The 26,123-nt window shown below is 32.4% G+C and overlaps 1 protein-coding gene across 5 annotated transcripts; it reads left to right on the forward strand.

Moving 5' to 3' along the window:
* Positions 1 to 3,437: 3,437 nt before the first annotated feature.
* Positions 3,438 to 25,656, forward strand: LOC119636344 (NAD kinase). 5 transcript variants are annotated; one of them, XM_038031650.1, is made up of 7 exons: positions 20,382 to 20,521; positions 20,607 to 21,041; positions 23,714 to 23,797; positions 23,855 to 24,088; positions 24,154 to 24,547; positions 24,894 to 25,151; positions 25,216 to 25,656. In XM_038031650.1, exons 2-7 carry the CDS (start codon positions 20,863 to 20,865, stop codon positions 25,507 to 25,509), a joined length of 1,443 nt encoding a protein of 480 aa, XP_037887578.1. In that variant the 5' UTR covers positions 20,382 to 20,521; positions 20,607 to 20,862; the 3' UTR covers positions 25,510 to 25,656. The 5 variants fall into 5 exon arrangements, with proteins under 5 accessions (XP_037887577.1, XP_037887576.1, XP_037887580.1 ...); XM_038031649.1 differs by lacking the exons at positions 20,382 to 20,521; positions 20,607 to 21,041 and adding an exon at positions 3,438 to 4,123; XM_038031648.1 differs by lacking the exons at positions 20,382 to 20,521; positions 20,607 to 21,041 and adding an exon at positions 16,395 to 16,828.
* The last annotated feature ends 467 nt before the right edge of the window (positions 25,657 to 26,123 follow it).

Genomic DNA, 26,123 nt, shown 5'->3' on the forward strand with positions numbered 1-26,123 from the left:
TTTTTATTTATCTCTAGGTTTATCTCTAGGTTTATTTAACTCTAGGTGATCAATTTGATTGTAATAAGCGTTGTTTTTATTTATCTCTAGATTTATCTCTAGGTTTATTTATCTCTAGGTTATAACTTTAATTGTAATAAGAATTGTTTTTATTTGTCTCTAGATTTATCTCTAGATTTATTTATGTCTAGGTTATTACTTTGATTGTAATAAGAATTGTTTTTATTTATCTCTGGATTTATCTCTAGGTTTATTTAACTCTATGTTATCACATTAATTGCAATAAGAATTATTTTTATTTGTCTTTAGATTTATCTCTAGGTTTATTTATCTCTAGGTTATAACTTTAATTGTAATAAGAATTGTTTTCATTTAAATGTAGATTTATCTCCAGGTTATTACTTTAATTGTAATAAGAATTGTCTTTATTTATCAATAATTATTATTAATTGTTTTTATACTTACCAGAGACTTCGAAATAAATCGCATAAAATAACATTCTAGAGTCCTGAAAATTCTGCTGCTGCGAACGATATGAGCGAATGCTAATGCTTGATTCTAGAGATTAAGCTTAGTGAGGGATCACTCCCCGGAAGGTTCTGGCAATATTACGAAGTTTTATTGTCAAAGTTTAGCACTTGCTGATTTGAAATGAACTCGTAGGAATGGAGAAAGCATATCCGAAATGCGAAATCGATTCACTATAACGTTTGAAACAAAAATATTTTCGAAAATATGGCTCAAAAATCAAGTAAAATTAACGGTCATTGCGATGGGAGAGACTGCTCGACTACTTCTTCTTAGCTTGCTTAGGAATCCCAGTAACGCGGAGTTTCGTTGTTTATAATGCGTTGTTTATTTCAGATTAATTTTTGCTTTTTTAAATCGTGACCATGCTCACGCATTGCCAGCAAATATCCCCACAGGATGTATAATGAATGCACCTGAAAACGTCCTGCTTTTCACTTGTCAAATGTTCAGTTCGTTTAAAATGACGCCTTTTGCAGAAAGAACCTGCAGTTAAATTTTTAGCTGTGAGTCGAACAGGGTGATTGATATTTTGACCACAATTGATCTACGTTTTTTCAATAGCGTTGCAACCAGTCTGCCAAATCTAGCATATCTATGACTCGCGATGTTGGATAACAAAATTATTGTCTGACTAAAGGATTATGTGAAGTGCTATAGTGATTAGATTATGAAAAAGAAAAATTTTTAAATCAAATGCTTTCTAATTTTTTTCAAGCAAGGTTAAAAACCACGCCTACTATGTCAAGCGCAATATTGTTGAATTCATTATAATTTAAAAAAATTTTTTAAAACCACATTGCTTATATACAGGGTCTCCCAGAAAAATATTGTTACGTCGATGCAATCAATATTCGTTTCGATAGGAGAAATAACGAAAGACAAAAGTTGACCTTGTCGCTGACAATACGAATGTGCAATTATTTCGAGTAATTTTTCGTACTCTTTAAACAACTGCAACGCTTGTCCTTCGTTCGGTAAATTTCCGTTGAAAGGGATCCTCACGTACAGGAGCTGAGCAGCAGCCTCCAATTGAAAATAATTCATAACTTTTTAGACTAAAGTGCGTTCGGATATGGAACGACTTAGAACCTTGAATGGTGCTTGCATATTGCAAAATTTTCTGAGCGTAATTGTTGGAGTGAGTAAAGTTTTTTTTTGGGACACCCTTTATAAATATATATTTTGGTTAAGGTGATTTTTTTATTAACAGTATGTGGCTTAACAAGTTTGTTTTTTTTTTTTTTTTGTTATAAACTTATAATTCAGACAAAAAATTTGTTTAAATTTTGTACACAGCATAGTAAAGAGATCACAAGCTCATGCACATAAACACATACATCTAAGTGCCTTTTCATATACAATATGATTTCCCCTAAAACTGGAAAAAGTTTCGTTCATTATTACTTACTTATTATAGCTTTAAATGACCAACACTTTGATTATATGCTATAAATTCACACAACCGCACAAACATACGCTAAATATTGAGGTGATGATCATGAATTATAAATTATTATTTCCTGATTTTATCCCTTCTTCTTTCTGATAGATTTTTTTTTTTTTTTAATTTCGGTAATATTAATAATGCTGTGTACAACAATAACTCAAAAGTACGCAAATTTTTTTCTTTTTTTTTTTTTGTTTTCAAATGTTTTCTATATATTTTATTGTTGTACTTTTCTGTGTATGTATGTTTTTTCTTTCTTTTGTTACTTGTTCTAAATTGTTTAAATCTTATTTGGTTTTTAACTCTAAACGTGAACGGTTGTATGCGTCGTATACGAGAAATTGAATGTTGTGCGGTTCTTATATAAATATTGATCTCTAAAATGTGTGAATGAATAGAATGGAAAAGTTTTACTACAAATATTTACATAAAAATATATTTAAAATCTATTCTGAAATATCAATATAAAAAATAAAAGTCTGACGAAATGGATGAAAAAGATTTAATGTTGGCCCGCACTATGGTAGCAGAGTCCCAACAACAAGAGCAACCATCACCTGGTGCATCCCCGGTTCCTCTAAGACGCACTCGGGTGCAAGATTTAATAGAAAAAAGGAATCAATTTCGGTAAGCAAAAAAAAAAAAAAAAAAAACTACAAATTACTAAGTATAAGGTATATCAATACTTTTAAAAGAAAAGATAAAACTCTATAAGCAAGATGGTAATTGTTTGTCCGTTTATTCCTTGCATGTGACTTAACATTTTCATTTGTTTCACTCTTTACTTATATGATAATTTTATTGTTTTGTGGTTTTCTCTTTTTTATATATTCATATATTCCTTTGTATATATGTGCTAGTTTCATATATATACATATATATATATATATGTACGACTAGAATATTTTGCTTGCTCATGTAAATTTATTAGATATATAAACGGAAAAATAGAATTTGTTTAAAAAAAGACGAAAACCTATAAATCATTTCTCTTGCTGATGCTTTTAAGTTACCTATTAACCCATTATTTTCAAATATTAAATTTAACGTACTTAGTGGACTGGGCATCACTTAGCAATTATTAGAAAACAGAGATGTTTGTCTTATCGAAAAAAAAAACATTTCGCAAGATATTGTATAAAAACGAATCGCATGGAAAGCTTTTGAATTAATTATTTCTAGTGTCAACACCAATTTCATATCTTACATCAAAGCTAGTTTTGTTGTTGCCAAATACTGGATTATGTTCAATTATTTTGATGCTTGCACATGTTGCTTTTACTTTCTGTTTTCTATCTCTCTTTTTCTTGTTGCACCTTACATTTTAGTGTATAGTAACTTGTTTTACAATTATATAAATTTTAAATTGGCAACTCTTTAAAACAGCTGGCTTATGTCTACTTTTATGTTCCTTTCAAATGTAAAAAAAAAAAAAAAAAATCGTGTATAGAAACATTTTCCTGATTTGTTTATCACAAAAAAGCAGGAAAAATAGAGGATTTAAATAAATAAGCGAAAACCGGACGGTGCTATTACAACATTTATTAGTAAAATATTAATAGTCGCGGCAGCTAAAAGTAGACATTCTTTTTGTTTACTATATGACCTAGGCCAAACGAGCAGATCAGCCAAAAACACTAATATCAATCAGCAATTTAAAGTTTTTCACATGATATGAATTTTGGAGAGTGTGTTCGTAAGCAATTTGTAACTTGCCCAATCGGTTATTTTGTTAAGTGTGTGTACTTGTTTGTTTTGGTCATTTTTAATACATACACCTATTGACAATCATCTTAAATCGCTTTCGTACTTTATTCAGAAAGTTGTCTATTATTAATTAAATGAGAAATTTCCGAATAGTTTTCATTTTCAACTCTTCGAAGTTGAGTTATTTTATTAATTGCATTGTTTTTACGCAAATCGGAACTATTGCGATCGAAAAATAATGTCAAACTCCAATCACAAAAAAGGCTTGCACAATGAGAATACAAATGTGAATACGTCGTCGGCATTGAAATGCCCTATTAACATCGCTTCTGATTATTTAAATGTTAATCGTTTAAATGCTGGTGGAAGTGCCTCATCGGCTCCTGGATTGGGGGAGCCCGGCAGTTCGCCCAATATGGAAGCAATGAGGGAATGGTGGTAAGTGCGAGAATATTTACTTTTTTTTTTTTTACATTTTTATTTACAAATGTAAAGTGTTATCAGTTTTGTCGCATGCACACACGTGATCACACGTTTTGCTTGTAAAACCATTTTCTTATCAGCGAAATATCTATTGAAAATAAAATTCATTCACTGACGAATGAAACTAAGCAAATTTCAGTAATATTGAATCCAAGACCTTCACATTTTGTTGTTATGATCTCAAAGCGTGAGCCATTTGCAAATGTCAGCTAACTTTGAAATGATGATGAGAGAAAGATTGAAAAAGCGTAGAGCGTACAAAAGTTAAATGTTTACAATCTTAAGTAATTTTAGAATCGATCTTCTGCTTTCTCCTTACTTGCGGCTCTCTCAAGTAGTTAAAGATGCATTGACCCGTTTTATAATAAGCTCAAATGTTTTCGTTTGCATATTTATCCGCACACAGACACTGTAACACTGGGATGTAGTACAAACTATGAATGTGTGTATTATATATAAATAATTATGCGCCTGACTTCTACTGAAACATGAAACTTGAGTCATGTTGTCTATGGGGCCGTAGACCAAATGTGCATTTGACAAGCACAGGCATGAGATGAAACTTCACAAAATCTGAAGAGCTGTATACAGTGCAATATATTGATACGCGTTTATAAGTTTCGACCAAAACTATTCATTTTTCTTTTCTTTCTTTTTTTTGCACAATTATTTTGCATCTTCCACGCGTTTATGTTTGCACCTGTGTATTTTATTGCATCATTACACCCATTGTCGAACAATGAACATGTACTAACGTCGTCATTATCTTTGTAATCCCCGCATATAAAGTGTATATGCCTTTCAATCAACATGAGATAGTAAATCAATTTAAATTTACTCGCTTTGTCACCTTTTGTTTTGCTTGCCTTTGTGAAAACTCTTCCAAAGCAGAAAAGGTGTCATTAACCCCTGTTGGTCCAATTAAGAGGTAATTATACCCTAAAATGGTTAGCTAGTAAATGAAGGTTCAAACAGAAGGACGTGAAATTGTATATGGTTTCAATACTCATCGTCAGCCGTTGTATGAGAGTTATTTGCAAGGTAGAGTTAGCTTTCATTTGCTCGACGAATATCCTCTCCTAGCTACTCCATTGAAAACTCTATAAGGTAAAGAAAACCGTAGTGCAAATTCACTTTATTATTCTCTTCATCTTCATAATCTTATCAAGACACTATTATCATAACGACCAATCTACGTGAATATATAGAAAAACATAAATATGTATATGTATTAACTGATTAAGAGATTCAAATACATCCCGATCCTTTGGTTTTCGTATCTCAATATGGATAAAGTAGAGAAGTTAAGTTTCTTTAGTTTTTGTTGTTCGTTGGGCTGAATATTTGTCGAACCACTATACACTATATATATATCTATATTATATGATATCTTTTAAAGGAAAAAATATTGAAAGAATTCTTTTATTGCAAATGTATTCGATGTAATGGAATTGTAAATGAAATATCAATCAAATGATTACTACGACCCTGCATAGAAGTACTCGATTAGGCCAAGTTTTGTGCACTTTGACTAACAACTTCAAGGGACCCTTTGTAAAATAAATAGCGGAGAGGTGTTAAACCACTGCTCTGCCTGTGGGGATCATTGAAAATCGGAATTTTTTGAAAGCATTGCATAACTAAATCTACTATACAATAATTGGGTTATTTGCTGTGTTGTTTTGTGCGTTGTTTAACACTACTGAAACGAGAAGTTGTTCAAATGAACAAGCTCCAATAATAGCGCTCTTCAAAGAGAGGTTATCCAATGTAGTCTTCAAAGAAATAGAGACCGAAAAGCCACTTTCACGCGGCTCAAAGTTTCTTGTGAATAGTTTGTGAATTAGTGGCTTCCAATCGAATTCGATTTGTTGACTCGTTGATCCGAGAAAGTGATTTTCTTAAAAAAGTGCACAATGCAATTACAATATTACGACAATTATTTCGATAAAGAGTTGAAATAATTTACAAAAGGTTCTTGGAGTATACAACTTTTCATAATAATTGTATTACTGAACGCCTCTCGTGCAGTGCTAAGAAGAAGTCATATCATCTTTACTACAAAAAAGCCGTGTGCAAAACAATTCCGGTCTCCCGAAAGGCGAAGAGCAAGTTCAAAATTACTGAATCGAAATCGTCGCAAGTTTTAGATATTTGCTATAATTCCATTGTTTTGGCTCGATTTTGATGTAATTTCGTGAGAATTTATCCAATTCAAAAGAGGAAGGCATCCTTCCATAATTTCTATAATATCATAATAGTAAATGCCGAAAATTACTTACTTTCGAGCGAAGATGAGTTATCCCGACTTCAAGAGAGTAAAATTCCTATGGTGCAAAATTAGCCAGTTATGACCAGAAAGTGGGTGTTGCTTGCTCGGTTTTTAGTAAATTTTTGTATCCATCGCTGAAGTATAATTGTCAAAACTTTTGCAACGCCCACAAGGAAGCATCAGAGACCCCGCAAAGCGTATATATTCTTCTAAATCGTTTTAAGTCTGCCGGTCCATCTGTCCGTTTGTGTGTCTGTTTGTCCTTATAATGTCTGTTGTAAACATTCTCCTGGCTGTGAAATGGAGCTATCGACTTCAAATTTGGCAGCAACATTAAAAGTTCTTGCACGTAAGTTGGTATCGAAAATAGGCCGAATCGATCGAAGGACAACCTCATAGCGCTACGTCAATTGAGAACTTGTCCGTTTTTCAAACGGAATGAAAAATGAGTCTGGAAAAAATAGATCACGCCTACTCAATATTATAGTGGATTAAAATTTGATCGCTTTTTCAATACCTTTATAATGCACGGAAATAAGCTTCAGAAACCCCATAAAGTATACAAATTCTTGGCCAGTTTCAAATTCGGACTGTAGCTAAGCATATCTATGCTCGCCTGTCCATTTGTCTGTCTGCGAAACTGCGTAGTATTTGTGGTTTGGGAACGTTTTCCCATTAGCCAAAATAAATATATCGCCAACAAACTTGCAAAGGAATTTGGGAGGGACCTAAACTTTTCGTAGAACACGCTCACAACATCCCCTCGCCTATTTTAAAAATAGAAGAATTATCTGCGCCCACTCTATATTATCGAGCATGAAAATGTAGTTCTTTTCCTCTTTTTGTCTTTTTTCGGATAACAGTGATGGGTATAAAAGTTTCTGTCACGACCGACTATAATTTTTTTATTTGTTATTCGTTTTTAACAAACAAAATTCATTTCATTGATCAAAAATATACCAAACAAAGATAAACTTATTGTAAAATATAAATTACAAAACTAAAAATTTTTGGCAAATAAAACAGATTTCGATACACTATTAATATTGGGTGCGCGTAGCCAATTAATTTCTTTCATTATGGTATTATAGGGTCACCTATAAAATATACTTTAAATTTTCGTTGCCTTATCTGTCATTGTTTTTAAGTAACAAGTCAAGAAAGTTGTTTCCCAGGTGGATGTTTCGATTTGTTTACCTTCTTCAAGGAAAAAAAAATGCGGTTGGTTTGTGAATTTGTAACAGGGGTACAGCGATTTTTATACCCTACACCACTTTAGGTACAGGGTAAATTAAGTTAGCGCAGTTGTATGTAATATGCAGAAGGGCTTAAGGTGGATCCACCTTCTATTATACCGATCAATTTAGAATCATAATCTGATTTGATCTAAGCTTGTCTGCCAGTCTGAGATCTGCCCATGTAAATTTTGTGTTCAAGCTACAGGTCGCAATTTTTGAGACATTTTGATGAAATTGAATCCAGTATTGTGTTTTGACCCAAGGACGAACGCCATTGAAAATGGTTCGGATCGGTTCGCTTTTTCGACCACTTCACATATAACGCACTATTCTGAAAAGTCATTGTATGGAAAAAATTTTCATCTCGTTGACTTGGAATGAAGATCAGCAAGCTACGATACAGAAATTGATTTGCGAGATTTTGGGCAAAAAATTGTAGTGGCAAAAACGATAAAAGTTTGCGTCCTTGCGTCTCCCGCAAAGACATTCGAAGAAGTAATTTTCACCGTAGGCTGGGATGTTTTCAGACCTAGACAGTCCCGATAACTTATTCAGATGGATGCAGTCATATTTAGCAGGTTAGCGGCTCACAGAAACTGAAGACGTGTGAACATGGGTCGATGGTTATTTCGCCTTTAAACCGGAAAGTTTTTACCGTGATATTCGATAAATGACAAAAGACTATAGATGGCGTTGATGTGTATTTTGATTATTAGGCTTCATAAAAATTTTCTTTTAAAAAAATTCCATTTTATCAAAAGGCACAAGTACTTTATTTTTAGAGATACTATGTTGATGCTTGGATCTTATAACGAAAATAATGAAATTCGGTCTCTGATGAAACTATGCTTCTCCTTTACTAATTCGTTTGCGGTGTCGTCCATACTCACTGGTGTTCTCACTTTTCGCTAACATACCAAATTTTAAAAGACCGCTAAAAATAGTTCCCGAGAGAAAAGTACGAATTTTTGTTGCTTATTCCGCGGGTACTTTTATATAGATTCACATGATATAGATGACATTTTCTAGTTTGGCCGCACCAGAGTCTACATTCGGGTGTACTCGAAACAATTTTAGACAGGATAGAAATCAGAGGGACAAACGAACAGATAGGCTCAGATCAATTCAGGTTATGATTCCGACTCGATCGGTATAATAAAAGATGCGTTTATCATAAGCCATGCGTGTTATATACGTCCGCACTAACTTAATATACCCTGTGCCACAAGTGGAGTAGAATGTGTTGAAGAACAATTGATTTTAAAGTTTAAATCCTATAGGATTCCCGTCATTTTGCATCACTATGAAAACAACTGCAATCGCATTCTCGTCAGCGGAATACAAATTCCAGATGATTGTATACCAATCTTACATATTGAGCTACCTAGATGACGGAGATAGAATGAAAAATTTCTTATGCTTCGATTAACACTTTTCTTGTGATATTGTAGGCCGGAATTGAAGCGATATTCCTTATAAGGGTTCATAGCTGGGAGCATGCCATGCTTATAAGCAATAAAGAATATTATACCGTTAAGACGGTTTTTGGGCTGACTTCTCTTGTATTCAGAATGTTGAAAAATGATTAAAATTTGTACTTGTACTGAATTTATTTTTTATAGTCTTTCTCTCTCTTTCTCTCTTTCTCTCTCTCTCTCTCTCTCTTCTCTCTCCTTCTCTCTTTCTCTCTCTCCCCTTCTCTCCCTCTCGCTCTCCCTTTTTGTATTTTGCTCCCTTTGAATATTTTATTCGGTTTTTTGTATTGTGCAATTAAAATGATCTCAAAGAGTGAAAAAATTCATGTTACTGCGAGTGCACTAACTATATTGTAAAGGCCGTTAAAAGTTTTCTTAAAGTTGTTAAAGTGCTCGTGTATGCTATTGAGAAACTAAATGCTGTTGTCTGTTTAAAATTGTTTTCAGATTTTGTTTTTTTTTTTTTTTTTTTTTTTTGCTCTCTTTGTTTACCACCTCTACGTAAATTTGTAACGAAAAAGTACAGAAAACCTTTATTTTTAAAATTTAACAAAAAAATCATTTAGTAAGTCTTTGACGCTTTAACGTGTTGGTAGGGGGTATAGTGCTGCAAACCTTTTATTTATTTATTTTTTTGTTTTAATTTTCTTCTTGTGCGCTGTTAACGGCATTTGTGTGACCAAGAGTGTATGAATTTTTAGTGTAACGCGGGTGTTTTACATTTTTTATACGAAACTGGTTAGTTTTTTTTTTGTATTTTTTTTTTTTTTCTGATTTTCTTCAAATGCGAGTCTATGTACATTTGTTTCTTTTTTGGCGGTTACGTGCTTGTGTGTTAAAATTTGAAGAAAAATTTTGCTCGATTTTAATGACGTGTTGTTTATTTAAAATGAAAAATCATACGTACATACATATATAATATAAAAAAAAAAGCTTTATAAGTGCCGCGTCTTTTTTAAGTTGGTTATAGTGTTAATTTTGAAGTTAACCTAAATTAATGTGGTGTTATTAGCTGTTGGCAAACACGTTTTCAACAGATACTTTTCATATGTCTATGAATTCCGTTAAACATTTTCAAACTTCGAGTTATAAAAGTTTAATAAAAAACAAAAAAAAAAAAACAATAATATTATTATCATTTTAGGAAAAATCGAAAGATTCTGTATAAACTACATTCAATTCATATTGACAAGGTGGCGCGGTAAAGTTCTGTATTTTCAAAATCGAAGAAATATTTTGTCTTTTATAAGCATAGCAAGAGCTTCTGCAAATTCAATTCATGTCTTCGCGTTAAATCTTACAATCTTATAAGAAAGAAAATATATTTTCTATAAAAAATATTTAATCGGTCGCTTTGGCTGTTTAACTTTAATCTTGGCATAAAGATTTCAGGATATGTAGTTAATTTAGAAATCTTCCTACGACTATCTTCGACTTACTAAGTAATGTTAACTTATCAGTACAATGAAGTCTGGGGAGTCGTCATCAAGCGCGACTACTTTAACACTGGCACTATCGAAGTTTTACGATGTTTATCAATATTTATTTTTGTCATTGTGGGTCATTTTGACCCATAATCTTGAAGTGAGACACAAACATTTCTTAATCGATTAAGAACCGGGATGCATGCCCGCACAAACTACGACGACCTCGGAAAACCCTTATATATAAATATTCGTCAAATCCATCCGCATATTCAAACTAAAAATTGTCTGGATCGGTATACTAATACGGTCACAACTGATGACATGACTTTAAATCCAATTTATTTCTAATTTATTTTCGCTGAGGTGAGGAAAAAATTAGTTAATGTTTGCTAAAATAAATGTAAAATAAATTGGAATTGAAATGTTATCGTATTAATAAACAAAGAAGAAAAATTTTTGGACTGAACATGAAGCTGATCGTGAACCTTCTGCGAGTAGGTTTTCAGAGTAGACAGATCAAAGCCCAGTTTCTAACCTCACATTCTTAATCGATCGAGGGATGTCTACGCCAAATCTCAGGTTCCCATCTTAATGATAGACATAGGTGTATGTCATCGATATCTTGAAAAATAGACTACATGAAGGAAAATTGCTTATCTCTATTTAGAGATCTTTTACGAAAAAGCGTTAAGAAGTATTTGAACTTTATTAGCATATTTTTTAAGATCAAAAGTTTAAAGAGTTCATACTGGTCCACGGGGCTATTCCTTGGCCAAATGTTTGTGCATGGGACTCGAACTCGAGTCGACTCGAACGTACGCAAAGCGCAAATATTGAAGCAATCCTCCTGCTAGTTGGGTAAATGATTTTATCTTGTAGCATATTCTTCTGAGGATCATCTTCATAATAGTTTTCCAATTTGTTTATTACGTTTCGGAAATGATTTTTTAACTTTTTAAGGCAACAGTGCTTGTTATGCAAGCATTTTGTGATTTCTGCACACAGATGATGAGATGAAGAGGGGCCACATTTAATTAGTAGAACCGATGGTTGAAATAAGAAATTATTTCGATTTCTCCGCCAAAGCAAATGGTTGCTCTTCACATTTCCTCGTTTAGTTCATCCAAAGTATAATAAAAAGTATTTCTCTATTAATTATAATCGGCTCACTTATATCTGAAATATAAATAAGAATACGAGAGGTATAGCCTTTGCATATGTTAGTTCTAATCGCCGGGACCGCTTTAAACAATGTTAAAAGCTTTTGAAGGTGTGCACAACTTTAAGATCAATTTCTAAAGTTAATTTAGAACATATGTGCGGGAACTTCGATCTTAGACACCAGTTTTTGCAGCTATGAGAGGTTCAAGTAATAGATGACAGATGGAATGAGGGACATACTTAAACCCGTTAAGAAAATCAATTGCATTCATAGCTTGTAAAATGTATACTTTCTACAAGCTAGAAGTAGATAATCCAAATATTAATGCTCGCCTATCTGCTCTACTGTCCTGGGTGATGACGAGTATAAAGGTTGCGAAGTCCTTTTTCGATTTTAATCCATCCACCAACATCTATTAAGAAGTGCAAGTTCATTGCATGCGAATTACTCCCGTTTTCTAGCTTGATATTAAATCACGGTTTCTTCAACAACAAAGCAACAACGAACCTAGTTAAGTGGATTTCCCAAAAGGGACGCTGACATATATTATGCGCTATCTGGGAAATAATTTTCGATTTTATAAATAGAAAGACAAATTTAAATCTAATCCAATCCTTTAAAATAATTTGTTTTTTTTTTTTTCACTTTGGCTACTTCGACGTTGAACAGACCTTTTTGAAATTTACTTGTGCAGGGCAAGACTCGTTCATAATTGAAAGAACATATTTTACTCTATTGAAAAACGGTCAAATGTTGCGGGAAGAGTGTTTTTCCAAGTCACACTTAGCAACAGAATTTAATAATTATGTGTGTAGTGCTTACTATGCACCGCTACTTCAAATTATGAATATGTTCGTAACTCCGAAATAGTAAATGGAAAAATTTTCCACAATAGTTCCAGGTCCAGACTACTAAATGTTATGAATTAGGATCTTGGAAAGGCACCTATTGCAAATAAGTTGTCCATGGCTTGTAAGACCACTTTGAAACACATTATAATTTTTCAAAGAAGGATCCATACATTTGGTAGGCGTAAGTTACTCAATTCAAAATTGTTACTTGGTTACACAATTTCCTCAAGCAGCCTTTATAAAGACATGAACGCATACATATACAGAAAAAAAGAAAAACAAAAGATCAAAGATCAAAGAAGGACCGTCAGCGCTATGAATTATAAACAACCACGCCATCATTGGGGGTAAACAACTTGTCGTGGAAACTTGATCAACTTATTATAAATGCTCCTAAGTAATTTTCTTCTAAATCGCAGCGAATAAAGCGAAACGATCGCATTAATTTTTATATATATTGTAATAAAAACTTTAAAGATCATAAATGCGATATGCTTCATACGTCTCTGAAAAGTTTTATGAGTTTACCTGTTATTAGATACCGATTCTATAATTACAATAATAAATGACATATGGCTCACATTCTTAGTTATGCTTGTAGTTAAATTACATAACTGCTGAATGAGAATAACAAAAAACAACAACAATAATAATAATAATAATAATAACAAAAATTCCAATACATCATGTACATACATACATTCATATGTATTTGAAAAAAATGAAAATAAAAAAGAAACTGACCAATTTATTTAATCAAGAAATGACTTCCATATACATATATATGTACGCATTTGCGTACATGTAATTACCTTGTAACGTGTGTTGTACCCCAATTATTAATGTCCGTGTTATATAAGTATAGATAGATAGATAGATAGTAACAAGTTTGGTATGTTTTGAAACTATTGTGCACGCATTGCATTTTGTTATTTCTTTTTTTCTTTTTTCTAATCCAAAAGTTGTTATTGATTAAATTTGATTGAATGTGTGTTGCGCTCTTAAGCTTTTTGTGGTCTTTTTGTTTTTTTGTTTTTTTTTTTTGTAGAGAAGCAAAACGACGCGTATGTGTCAGTAAGATAAGATCAAAAATAACGAAATATAAGCATGTTAAGGCTAACGATAATCCACGTTTTGAAAAAAAGTCTCTAGCAAAAGTAAATTAAATTGTAATACAATTAACGTGTGACGTAGTTTTGTGACTTCTTCTTCTTCTTTATACAGGGTGAATTAGGTTAGTGTGGACGTATGTAACACGCAGAAGCTCTTAAGATAGAGCCATCTTTTGTTATACCGATCGATTCGGAATCATATTCCAATCAATTGAGCTAAGCCTGACTGTCCCTCTGCCTGTGTTATGACTGTTCATGTAAGTTTATGTTCAAGTCACAGGTTGCGATTTTTGAAACATTTTGATAAAATTTGGTAAAGGGACGTATTTTGACCCTAGGATCGGTCCACCTTTTCTTACTTGCTTTCGTTACGTTTTAATAAATTTCAAGAAAATGTAATACATTTTAAGGAATATTGAGGACCGCTTGACAAAGCTAAAAAGAACCTTATACAGATGCTTTTAGGTATGCCTTCGTTGTGGATATACATATCAAATAAGTCAGTTGAGCTTTCGAATTATGAAGCTGATAAAATAATTTTAGCAATGGGAAAAACCTCACGGGTTTCTCTTTGCAAAAAAAAGGTACTGCCGTCCTTAACTTAAAACATTATAAGAGATCGTTATTGGTTCGAGTCATATGTGACTCCCAATCTTTTATCAGACAATTATCTTGTTTTTTTTTTGACTGAATGAAAAAAACTTATATTAAATTAACAACTGATTTTGAGGCATTCAACTTTTTTGCTATACCTCCTGTTGATTGGCGTGCATGCTCCAATGTTGTCAAGTCGGCAGGACATCCCGTCTTTTAAAGCCATATCTGCAAAACGGAATTTTACAAACCAATTTGCAACTGCGCGATCGGTTATCCGTCCTTCATTGTTGCATATGCTGCATATTTCTTCAGCTGTGGCGTCAGCGTTGTTGCTTTGTTTAAATTCCCAAAGGATTACATGTCGAATATGCACTTTTTGACTATCCATTTCATAGGTTAAAAAAACCAGTTGATAGAGGGCTAACCGAAAAGAAAAGAAAAATTCGGTGAGCCTACGGTGGCTAAATACGAATAATAGCTGTATAGGAAATTATTTATAACTCGGTCTAATATATATCGAAATCTTTTTCCAAAATGAACCCACTGTCCCACAGAAATGTTTTCTAAGAAGAGTTCAAAGTCGGTGCTACATTAGAGAAATTCTTGATTCTTTTTTTTTTCGTTTTATTTTAAAAAAGAGTTAGAATCACTTATAACTCGCGCCACAGGGAGCATTGTAAACACAGAATATGTTTATTGTTGTTTGGGGATATATTTATTTTGTCAAAAGACGTACAACACCAGCCTGTTAATTAGAATGCGTTTGTCTGTCCGTGGCAAAACATTTTGCGGTTGCTAAAAACATTGGAAATTAATTGGAATACTAATAAAGCAAAAGAAAAATAAGATTTTTTGCTCTTTACTCATAAACTATAGCGGATTCATAGGCTATGACTATCTACTCAAAAAGGAAAAAGATCAGTCATGACCTCCCGAATTTATATCGAAAAATCATTTTTATACCCACCAGTGTAAGACGGGCGTATACTCATTTTGTTTTTTTCGTAATGTATGTAACACCCAAAAGAAAGCTACAGAAATCCTATAAAGTATATATATTCTTGATCAGCGTGCAATTCCAAATTGATTTAGCCATGTCTGTCCGTCGATGTGGTGTGTGGTTTTGGCACTCTGCTGGTCGCAAAAATGAAGCTATCGACTTTAAATTTGATAGAAACATTGGAAGTTCCTGCACGCAAGTTGGTATTGAAAATGGACCAAATTGGCCGGAGCAAAAGCGCGCAGGGGAGCGTAAACTGAACGCAACTCAGTTTTTTTTAACAAAAATTATACGATTGATGTTTGGACGATATGCAATTGATAGAGATATCGGCTTAGTGATATTGTAGCCGAATATAATTCTTCCTTGTTATGCTCGAAAATTAATCATGGAGATTTGTGAGAAATTTTATTACGAAAATCAATGCTGGGTTTTCTCAGCATCATATATCTGACCTGATTTCGCCGAACTACTCTTCAGATTATTATTTTCTTAGTTTTCCTTTCTTTGTCGAGGAATGTTGTGTAAAGTCTTTTTAAGCAAATCAAGGTTATATATTTTTGTTGAGGTTTACAATGGCAAAAAGAAAATAAAAAACAAGTTATTTAGGAAATTTCTTCTGTGTTACTTTTATATATTGTATTAAAACCGCGTTAACATGTTTCGTAATTTAGTTTATAAATAAATAATCAAATACGTTGTCGCAGCTTGTTTTTTTTTTTTTTTCGTTTTGTTTTTCAATTATTAAAATTGATTGCATTATTTATTGAGTGACTATCGGGGTGGCTTAGAAAATACAAATCAATCGATTTCGTTCTTTACAGTGTTTACACAGAGAATAAGTTTTTTGAATTCATAACAAGTCGAGTTAAAAATACATGATAATACGTCCAGTGTTGATTGAATGCACGGATATTTTAATTAAAGCGCTATATATATATATATATATATATATGAAAAAATGTTGCATTAAGTTCTAAAATTTATGCAATAATTATCAACTTGTGTCGTGTGATATTTTTCTTTTCTTTTTTTTTTTTTTTGTAAAATATCTAATACAAACACAACCAAGAAAGAGGAATAAATTAATAAATAAAACTGATAAATTTCTTTTGCAAGAAGAAGAAAAATAAATAAATAAAATTCAAGAATATGACCTGTTTATCTGACATTGATTTGGCGACATTACATAAGAGCCGTTTAGAAGAACGTTTCAATTATAAATTGACCTGGCAACAAGAGCCGACATTACAACAATATAAACAAATAAATTCGAATAATCGGCTAAATATTAATGGCACAAATGAAAAATATAAAATTGATTCAAATAATTTCAAATCTTTTACACCTGAAGACACGGGCATAAATGTCTTAAATAAAGAGTTTGCGAAAAAAGTGCACTTGAAAAGCCAAGAAACCTTTTACAATGGATGTGATCTATTTTCCAGTTTAAAAGCAGAGCAAAGTAACAATAATAATAATTACTTTTCTTTTACTACGAGAAGAAGGCGTTCAGGGACATGGCCGTAAGTTTTTTTTAGTTTGATTTTTACTCATAACAAATATAATATTTAAAATACTAATCTCATAATAGTGAAAAGATGTTTCCGTGCGAGGGAGCTAACCTCTGTACTATCGAGTATATTAAATGTACATTATTTATCTTTTACGATAATATATATAATAAACTAGATTTAAGGAACAATTCATTTTTAAATATCAGGTTAACTTTTCAAATTAAATAAGTAAAACCGCTATAATGCCCTACATCGCCCCACAGTTATTTATATAACGGCTTTCCAAAGTAGGGCCTTTCATTAAAGATGATCGAAAAGAAGGTCCCATCGTAGACATTTTTAATAGCATTCGTCCTCGGTCAAAAACACGTCATTGTACCAGATTTCATCAAAATATCCCAAAAATTGTAGACTGTAGGTTGAGCAGAAGAAAACAAGATGAACAGACAAGCTTAGAATCATTTCATGAATCTATCCGTCTTAAATATTAATAATGCATAAAAATGCGCTTGCGACACTTTACGAAGGAAATGCGGGTAGGTAATCGAAGACCAGTGCGTGGTATTTTCCTTGCGAAGCAATTTTTCGTTATTTGGACATCAAAATTCAGATATTGAAGCCACCGATATTGAATAGGAACAACATATCTAGCTTGCTATGCCTTATATAAGCACTTTAGTCAGCGCTCAAGTCATTCCGTAAATTATCAACACATTCCGTGCATTTGCATTTTTGATTATGGCAGAGCAATTCCAATCTTTTCCAGTATCCTTATATGATAACGTACTGTTAAAAAAAGCTCCCCAATATCCGCCTTAAGCTATAAATATTCTTAGGTAGCATATGAAGGTGTGAATGAACTATGTACCTATTCATTCTTGACCCGCAACATTGTCTCTGGCGTCTATGAACTTAAGAAAGCATTTTAATTAGTCTGTAGGATTCACTAACAATTAGCAAAAGTTAGGTAACTTCAAATCTCTCAAATTGCTATTATATGTCCTCTTTGGGATGGGTATATCATGTAAATATGTTGCTCTTCAACTATTTTCTGTTTAATGTATACGCCTTCGTTTTGTTTTGATGTGCGCATGTATAGCACTATATGTACGTGTGTGAAAATTGTTATGTGTTTGTTATGCAATGTTATGGTTCATCCTTAGTCGACCGTTTCCCATAAAATATATTCTTATCGTCCGCAGTAAAGGGTGGGCAGCTTAAATTCGTCCTAAACCAAATACAATTGCGCTCTTGTTTTATTCCTGCTTACGAAACGTACATGATATACTTGGAATAATTATTGTTAATTACATACTCGAAGCAAAAGCTCTTTAGAAACTATATATACATATATATATATATATGTATATGTATATATATATAACTCTCCATCACAAAATGACATTTGCTTAACATTTGTACATATATACAAAAATACAATAATGACTAATTATTTAAATCGTTATATATGTTATTTTCATAGCAATAAAAGTAAAGTAACAACAATTTCATATATACTTACTTAAATGTTAAGTTTAAATATTTGTTCTCTTTTGCCATTAATTTGATAAATTTATTTAAATTTCCAATTTTTCTAATTTGATTGACTTATTAAAAGACCTTCTGCTATATAATAAATATTCGACTAAAATTTCTGGACTGTTCGATATAAATTAGAATGTTTTCGTAATTTATTAAAAACTTTTCCAAATGCATATTAAGTAAACAGTGCAGCAGGTTAATTAGTCGAAAGTTCCGCCGCCACATTTCATTCGAGGAGTCGCTGTCATACACTTCGGTCTTCAGCAACAGTTGACAGCAATACGTTGCGATCGTTGATAGTAATTAAATTTGGGTAAATAAATAAGTGAATTACACGATTTATTAAGCATTTTTTTATATAATAAAAAGAATTACGCGATTGCCGTAAATAAATTTTAATAACAAAGGGAGCCTATATATATTTCTTGAAAGCGTCGTAAATAATTAATGTTTATTAAGAAAGGAAAATCGTAACAAATAAAATAAGAAGTGTAAGAATAAGAAATTCAATTCTTTTTTAATATTACTTTGAAAACGTGAACATGTTCTTTAACTTCGTTTCGATGAAAAAGCATTTCTCATAACAATAATGAATCCTTTGGTTCCTACTTGCTATGACGTGAATTGCTTAATATTTCAGATTTCACGAGACTCCTTTACGGTAAAAATTGTATAATATCCAAGCTTCACAACCTAGCTTGTGTAGTTTTTGACTTAAAGAAGTCTGAAATCTGAAAAAGTGGTTTTAAGTAAATTTTGTTCAAAGTAATTATTAGGTGTTTGCAAAAATGTTGATCAATTTTTCACTTGAAAAAGGCAATTGTGGAAAATTGCTACAATATATATCAATCAAAACAATTTCTATCATTTTGTAACAACATTTTTACAACATTTTTGGCAACATGGGAATATCACGTCGAAAGAACTTATACGGACCGGCCCATTTTCGCACTTCTTCAACTTTCCGGCACCGTGTGCCAGCCAAGAAATTAGTAGGCGGCATGCCTGGTGAGCACGCTCGGTGTGGCAGAAACTCCCATTCTAGTTGCAACATTGTATTCCGAACAACTCTTGTAACAAGTGGCGAAAAAATGCCATTTTCAGTCAATTCGTGTCGCCACTTAATAATCAACAATTATGATATGGTAGGGCAGCATCACTATAACGTAGACTTGGTTGGCTTCGGCAGCAATATCTTCAAATAAGCAAAAGTAATGAATTTTAAACAATAAGAATTTTAAGCGCTCCCTGCTGAGCGTCGGCGCATGCTGAATAAATCAATAATATTAAATGGAGAACTATTATTTTATGTAGAGAAAGGTCGAAACCCGGCTACGTACACTGGTCTTTCCCAGTTCTTTATCATTTTTACCTGTAGAAGTCATTGACCAAAATTTTTGGCAAACACCTAATACATGAAATCTACCGAATCCATTGGTTACACTTATTAAAAACTCTTTAAAGTTTCGTAGATTGACAACTGACCGCTCAAGTTCCCAGGACACTTTCAATTTGTTGTTGTACTTAAAAGCTAACAAAACAGGAGATTAAAAGCTTTAGTCTGAATTGAAGCTTTTTTTTTTTTAGTTTAACGAGCACTCATATAATATTTAAACAAAATCAATCAGAAAATGAGTATAAACATTTTAATTATTTTCAGAAGAAATCGGCTTAAATGTTTAGTAAGTCAGTGCATATAGGCTCAGAACGAAGGTACAACAAGTTTATTAAAGTATTTTTTATTTCTTACAAAAATCGCGCTTAACATAGTTTCTTTATTTGTTTAATTCTTAAAGTTGTCCCTTTCCTTAATATGACACAACAACCCCCATAACTGAAAATTGTTATGATTGCCATTAGAATAAATTGCATATATACATATATATATATACATATTCACTCAGAAATGCTACTTTACTCAATTTACTTGTTGCTCTCGCTTATGCTTTTTTTATAGTTTTCCTTCTTTCTTTTTGTATGAAAAAAGAAAAAAAATAAAAAAACAACATTATCTGAACACTGCAAACCATCGCATATATACATCTCTATAGAATAGGTTTTCTACCAATTATTATTGTAGCAGTATTGTTATAACCTTCGTCTCAAACACTCACTAAGCAAGCAGCTCGTGCCAACAGCATACGTCGTCACTGTTGTAAAGTATGCTGTCATTAATAACTTGGCTATATTAAGTTTTAAAATTTTAATTTTTATTTTTTTTGTTTTTTTTTTTGTGTTTCTCGAGTGTGCTTCTTCGATCTTCCTTCGGCTGTACCCGCATCTACAAAATATAACAATCGTATTGCATAGTCATCATCATCATCTTAACAACATTTAAACGCGCTTAACAAGTTCGTGTTGCTATTTATCGTTGTTTTCGCTGGAAAAAACAACTTTAATTAAATATATAAAATTAAGAGAAAAGAAAATCAAGATTGACTTCTATTAATTGTTCTATTTTTCCGTAAAAGAACAACAACAAAAAAATAAATAAATAAAAAATGTCAAACTCTAAGCAAGACTATCAATTTGCAACTTTGTTTCAACAAAATAATTTGAATATTGAAGACCCCTCGTTGAACAACTCTTGCGGTAGTGCTAATGAAATGCATTGTAATGATGATAATACATCTACGGTGTCTATGTTGGATAAGACATATTCTTCGGTGCGAATTTTAAGGTTGGAATTTAATTTTTCATTTTTTTTTTATTTTTATTTTTTTTTTTACATATATATGCAAAGTTGTTTTAACACGAAAGTGTAAAGTAAGGTGCGTTAGATGTGTATACCCGTCATGATTTCTTGATTTATATTGAATCTCTCAAAAGGATTTCAACCAATTATAAATTCTAGACGCTTATGTGGTTAGTATTATAAGCCTTCTTTTTGAAATTTCTTAACCGCATTCAAACGCTGAGTCAACGTATGTGAAATGAAATGCTCAAAATGTCTATCAATTAGTAAGAAAGCTACTTTTGAATATTCATTAACACAGCACTACTTCCATATCGGGCGACTTTTCTTACCTATAAAGATTTCTTAATACAGTTCAGAGTGATACCAGCTAAACCCTATTGAAGACAACATGGGAGGATTTGTTTATTTGCATTTACATGTATATTATTCAAGTTGCTTCGAATTTCCGGCCATAATTAAATTCGACCTTGGCGTTCAGTTCACACTTATGATTGTCCAATTTCAGTCATCTATCCTAAATTTTGCAAATAAAAATTTCAATAATAAGCAAACTGCGTGATGAACATAAAATTTCATTTTCATCAAGAGCAGGCAGATTTAACAGGACGGTCGACATGGACTTGCGGAAAATAATAAAAGAATCTTTGCCCTTCCCTTCGGAAAGAGGAAGAGAATTGAAAAAAGATGAACTAACTTCTTAAGTTGAAAGCAAGAATCTGGATTTCATCAACCCCACGTCGGTGAACATCCTATATCCAAAGTGCCGTGCTTAGTAGGCCCGTTCCACTTTTCCATCATTACATCATTTCTACTATAAAATCTGAGTCATCTTTAGTACCATTTAGATTACAGCATCATCGACATTATATTTAAAAATTTATATATAACAAAAAATTTGATGGTGAGTGCGCAACGATTCGTTTAAAGCTGAAATTAATCTTTTTGTTTTTGTGAAACGTTGCTTGTAAGGTTTTGATTTCATTCGAAAGTCCAAATCATTCTTTGTTTTTTTTTTTTTCTAAATCATTATTTGATAGATTAGAAATGATATCTGAGTGTTGAAGCTTAATCTTGAGCTAAGCCCGTGAAACCTAAACAATTTATGCATAAAATTTTGTACGTATGAAGCTATTACAGTTTCGATATATCAATTTAGTGATCTTATTATATCTATCACAGAATTAATCTAAAATTAAACTCTTAAGGAATTTAGTCTGTTTGAGAGCAATTAAGCAACTTTTTTTTCAAACTTTAAAGCCACGACATTAAAGTGCAAGATTTAACACGAGATTGCCGGAGCAGGTCAATTTGATTCACTTACCTTTCTATTGCTATATGTTTGGAATAATTAAAATAACTTTTTCAATAACATGTTCTGATACAAGTGTCGTTTGCTTACCCTCCCCAACCCATAGTGCCGAAAATCCATATTTCCTATATCTACTTTGACGGACGTGAATCATACCATTGACATATAAGATCACAAATTACGGGAAAAATATGTTGGTAAAAAGCCAAGCTTTTTATAAACCTGACAGAGACATAAAAGTCGATGAGCAATTCCTCTCAACTGAAGCCGACTGCACATTTAATCAATATGGGCGGAAAAAGTCAGATAAATCTGACATTAAAATGCTTCAATTGTCAAGTTCAAGTAAAAGTAAGGCCGTCCGTTGTAAATATAATTAAAGTGAAAAATGTATTTTAGAAACGGAATATATATGTATAAACTCTTTTGAATAAAGTTTTTTTTTTTTCACATCATCAATTTTGATGTTTGAGTCAAATTGACTCAGTTCCGGCAAACTAGGCTGTTATGCCGAACGTCCGACAATCGTAGTGTTAAGCAATGTTCTATAAAATTTTCGAAAACTCAATCATTGGTGCGTAATTTTCAAAGACGCCGCCAGGGACAGGATAAGTGATTGTAGCTATGCCTGAAATCTAAAAAACAAAAATTTTTTTGGTAGTAAACGAGTACAAGTTGTATTTAAGTGCAAGATTTAAAAAAATTTTGAAAATTGTAACTTGGGCAGTGTTGTTCATAGCGAGGTACGATTTTCAGTGTTGCCTTGTAAAATAAACTGTGATCTAAGAAAGAAAAAACTTTCCTTCCGGAATTAGTCAACACCATTTAGAAGCAGTGTACAAAATTTCAATAAGATCGGTGAAATTGTTTCCACCGACCTCAAAAATAGAGTTTTGAGAAAAAAAACCGATTATAGTGTGAGTAGGTACTAGAATATAAAATAGTAGTAGGCAATTTTGAATACCTTTCTTTCCTAAGCTCCTCAACAGTGATTAACCTGAAAACACCAAGTGAGCCCTTAATGCTTTCATAATGAAATTGAATAGATCTGATCAAGAACTGTTATGCTTCAAGCGTAGAATTTCAAGTTCTTGTAAAAATCCTATAACCAAAGTCAAGTCTAACTAGATTTCGTTTTCAGTGAAAGTTAGGTTTAAAGTCAATCGGCTTATTCGTGTATAATTGGTTATGGATTCTGTTTCAAATGTTAGTGAGTAGAAAGCAACGGTCTTCTTTAATAAACTAGGGATCGCGAAAAAACCTGCTTTTAGACAAAAAAGTTTTTATGGACCGATTATTAATGCTAATGATATTAATTTATCCCTTATCTTTGATATTTTCACAGGCGTACGAGAAGTTTAAATGCCCCCTCACCATTTCAACAATTCGGGCCATGCGGACGCATAATGAAGAATCCATCTATGGTTATGTAAGAATATTTTTGATTTTTTTGGAATTATTTTTAAAATCTTCAATTTTCTTTTAGGCAAATTCAAGATCCTGCCAGTCAACGTTTGACGTGGTACAAACCTCCACTCGCTGTCCTGGTAATCAAAAAGATGGGCGATAAAGATGTACTGGCACCTTTTGTGCAATTAGTCGAATGGTTGGTGCAAGAAAAACATATGGTTGTTTGGGTGGAATTGGGAGTATTTAATGATCCAATATTAAAGAAAGATCAAAAATTCCAAGATATCAAAGAGAAATTGGTTACATTCAAGTAAGGCAATTATATAAAGAAGAGGAATAAAAAGCCCAAAATTAATTTATGAAATTTCCCTACAGAGATGGCCGGGATGATCTTACGGGTCGTATAGATTTTATTGTCTGTCTGGGCGGTGACGGCACCTTATTGTATGCGTCGCTATTGTTTCAGCAATCGGTGCCGCCGGTAATGGCTTTTCATCTAGGCTCGTTGGGTTTTCTTACGCCATTCCAATTCGATAATTTTCAAGAACAAGTCACTAATGTCTTGGAAGGTCACGCTGCTCTTACTTTGCGGAGTCGTTTGCGTTGTGTCATCTATAGAAAAAGTGAAAAGCATAAATATTCCGATTTACAGAAACAGCAATACGCCGTCAACTGTGATTCAACAACGGAACTCGAATCTGCATCGGCCTTCGAGCATGAAAATGCTTTAAATAAATGCACAATACGGCAAGCACCATCAGAGTTTATGGTAATTTTCTAAGAATTTTTCCGGGGCTTCTATTAAAGAGATTACATTGTTATGCATAAAAGCACAATGACAGGAGTCGCATACCCGTTGACTCTTGTTAGGCCAGAATTTTTCGTTGCCTACTAAAAGTTTTGACTCATTTACATAATTTGTTGAGTGCCAAAAGACTTGTTTTTTAGAGGAGCACTGAAAGACTACGTCAAGTTTTCATAGGATATTAGTGTAACACACTACGGAACGTAACGGAAAGTTAGCTAAAACTTCCGTTTACTTAGTGCTAGAAATTGAAAAATGAAAATAATTACATATTAAAATATCTGCTAAATCTGCTTAATATTTCTTCCAGGTCTTAAACGAAGTGGTAATCGATCGTGGCCCGTCTTCTTTTCTTAGCAACATTGATCTCTTTCTCGGTGGAAAGTACATTACTTCGGTGCAAGGTGACGGTTTAATTGTATCGACACCGACCGGCAGTACAGCTTATGCTTTAGCAGCCGGTGCTTCTATGGTCCATCCTTCAGTGCCAGCCATTTTGGTTACGCCCATTTGTCCGCATTCGTTAAGTTTTCGTCCAATTGTTGTACCTGCAGGCGTTGAACTTGAAGTGGGTTCCTAACACACAATAACAAATTTTCTAAATTTTCAAAATTGAAATATATATTTTTCAGATTTCAGTTTCTCCGGACAGTCGCACTACATCGAAAGTATCGTTCGACGGCCGTAATACTCAAGAACTGTTTCATGGCGATCGCTTGCAAGTGACCACTTCTATTTATCCGGTGCCCAGTATATGTGCTCAAGATCAAATTTCCGATTGGTTTGATGCGTTGGCCGAATGTCTACATTGGAATGTGCGCAAAAAACAAAAATGTTTAGACGAACTATCTGATTTAACAGCTTCCGGCTCAGAGGATACTCTAGATGATTTTGAGCGCGGTTCAAATTCCATTTTGGATGGTTAAGAAAGTCTTAAATTCATTTAGAAACCAGGAAGATTGAGTGTCTGAGTTTTAATTAAGTCGAAAGACAAACGCTAAAAATAACAAAAATAACTGTTGCCAATTAGTTTAATTCTTGTTTTTTTGTATAAATAAAAACAAAACAAATATATATATATATATATATACATATGCTCAAAAAATATTTTTAAAAAGCAAGCAAATGAACAAATACTTTTTTTTATAAAAAAAAAAAAAAAAAAAAAATTTAATTTATAGTAATTGTAAAGTAAATAATTTTTTTAATTTTTTTTTTCGTTTTTTTTTTTTTGTATAAATAATGTATAAAATATGAAAAAGAATAACGAATTAACTCATATAAGCGATTTCACTTAAACTTTTAATATATTTAAAATTTCGTTTTTTATATAAAATGTATGTTATTTTATTTTAAACTTGTTATTATTTTTATGAACTTCTTACTATGAAATTTTGATACTCTCTGGCTGCTGCAATTGCAATCTTTTTATGTAATATAATACATAGTTTAAATATAAAAAATTTCTTATATCTTTTCTATTTTTAAATTTTACTGTTAAAATATATAAAAGAGAAACTATTTGCGCTCTCTTCAAGAG

This window comes from Glossina fuscipes, unplaced genomic scaffold (assembly GCF_014805625.2).
Source record: "Glossina fuscipes isolate IAEA_lab_2018 unplaced genomic scaffold, Yale_Gfus_2 28, whole genome shotgun sequence".
Classification (NCBI taxonomy): domain Eukaryota; kingdom Metazoa; phylum Arthropoda; class Insecta; order Diptera; family Glossinidae; genus Glossina; species Glossina fuscipes.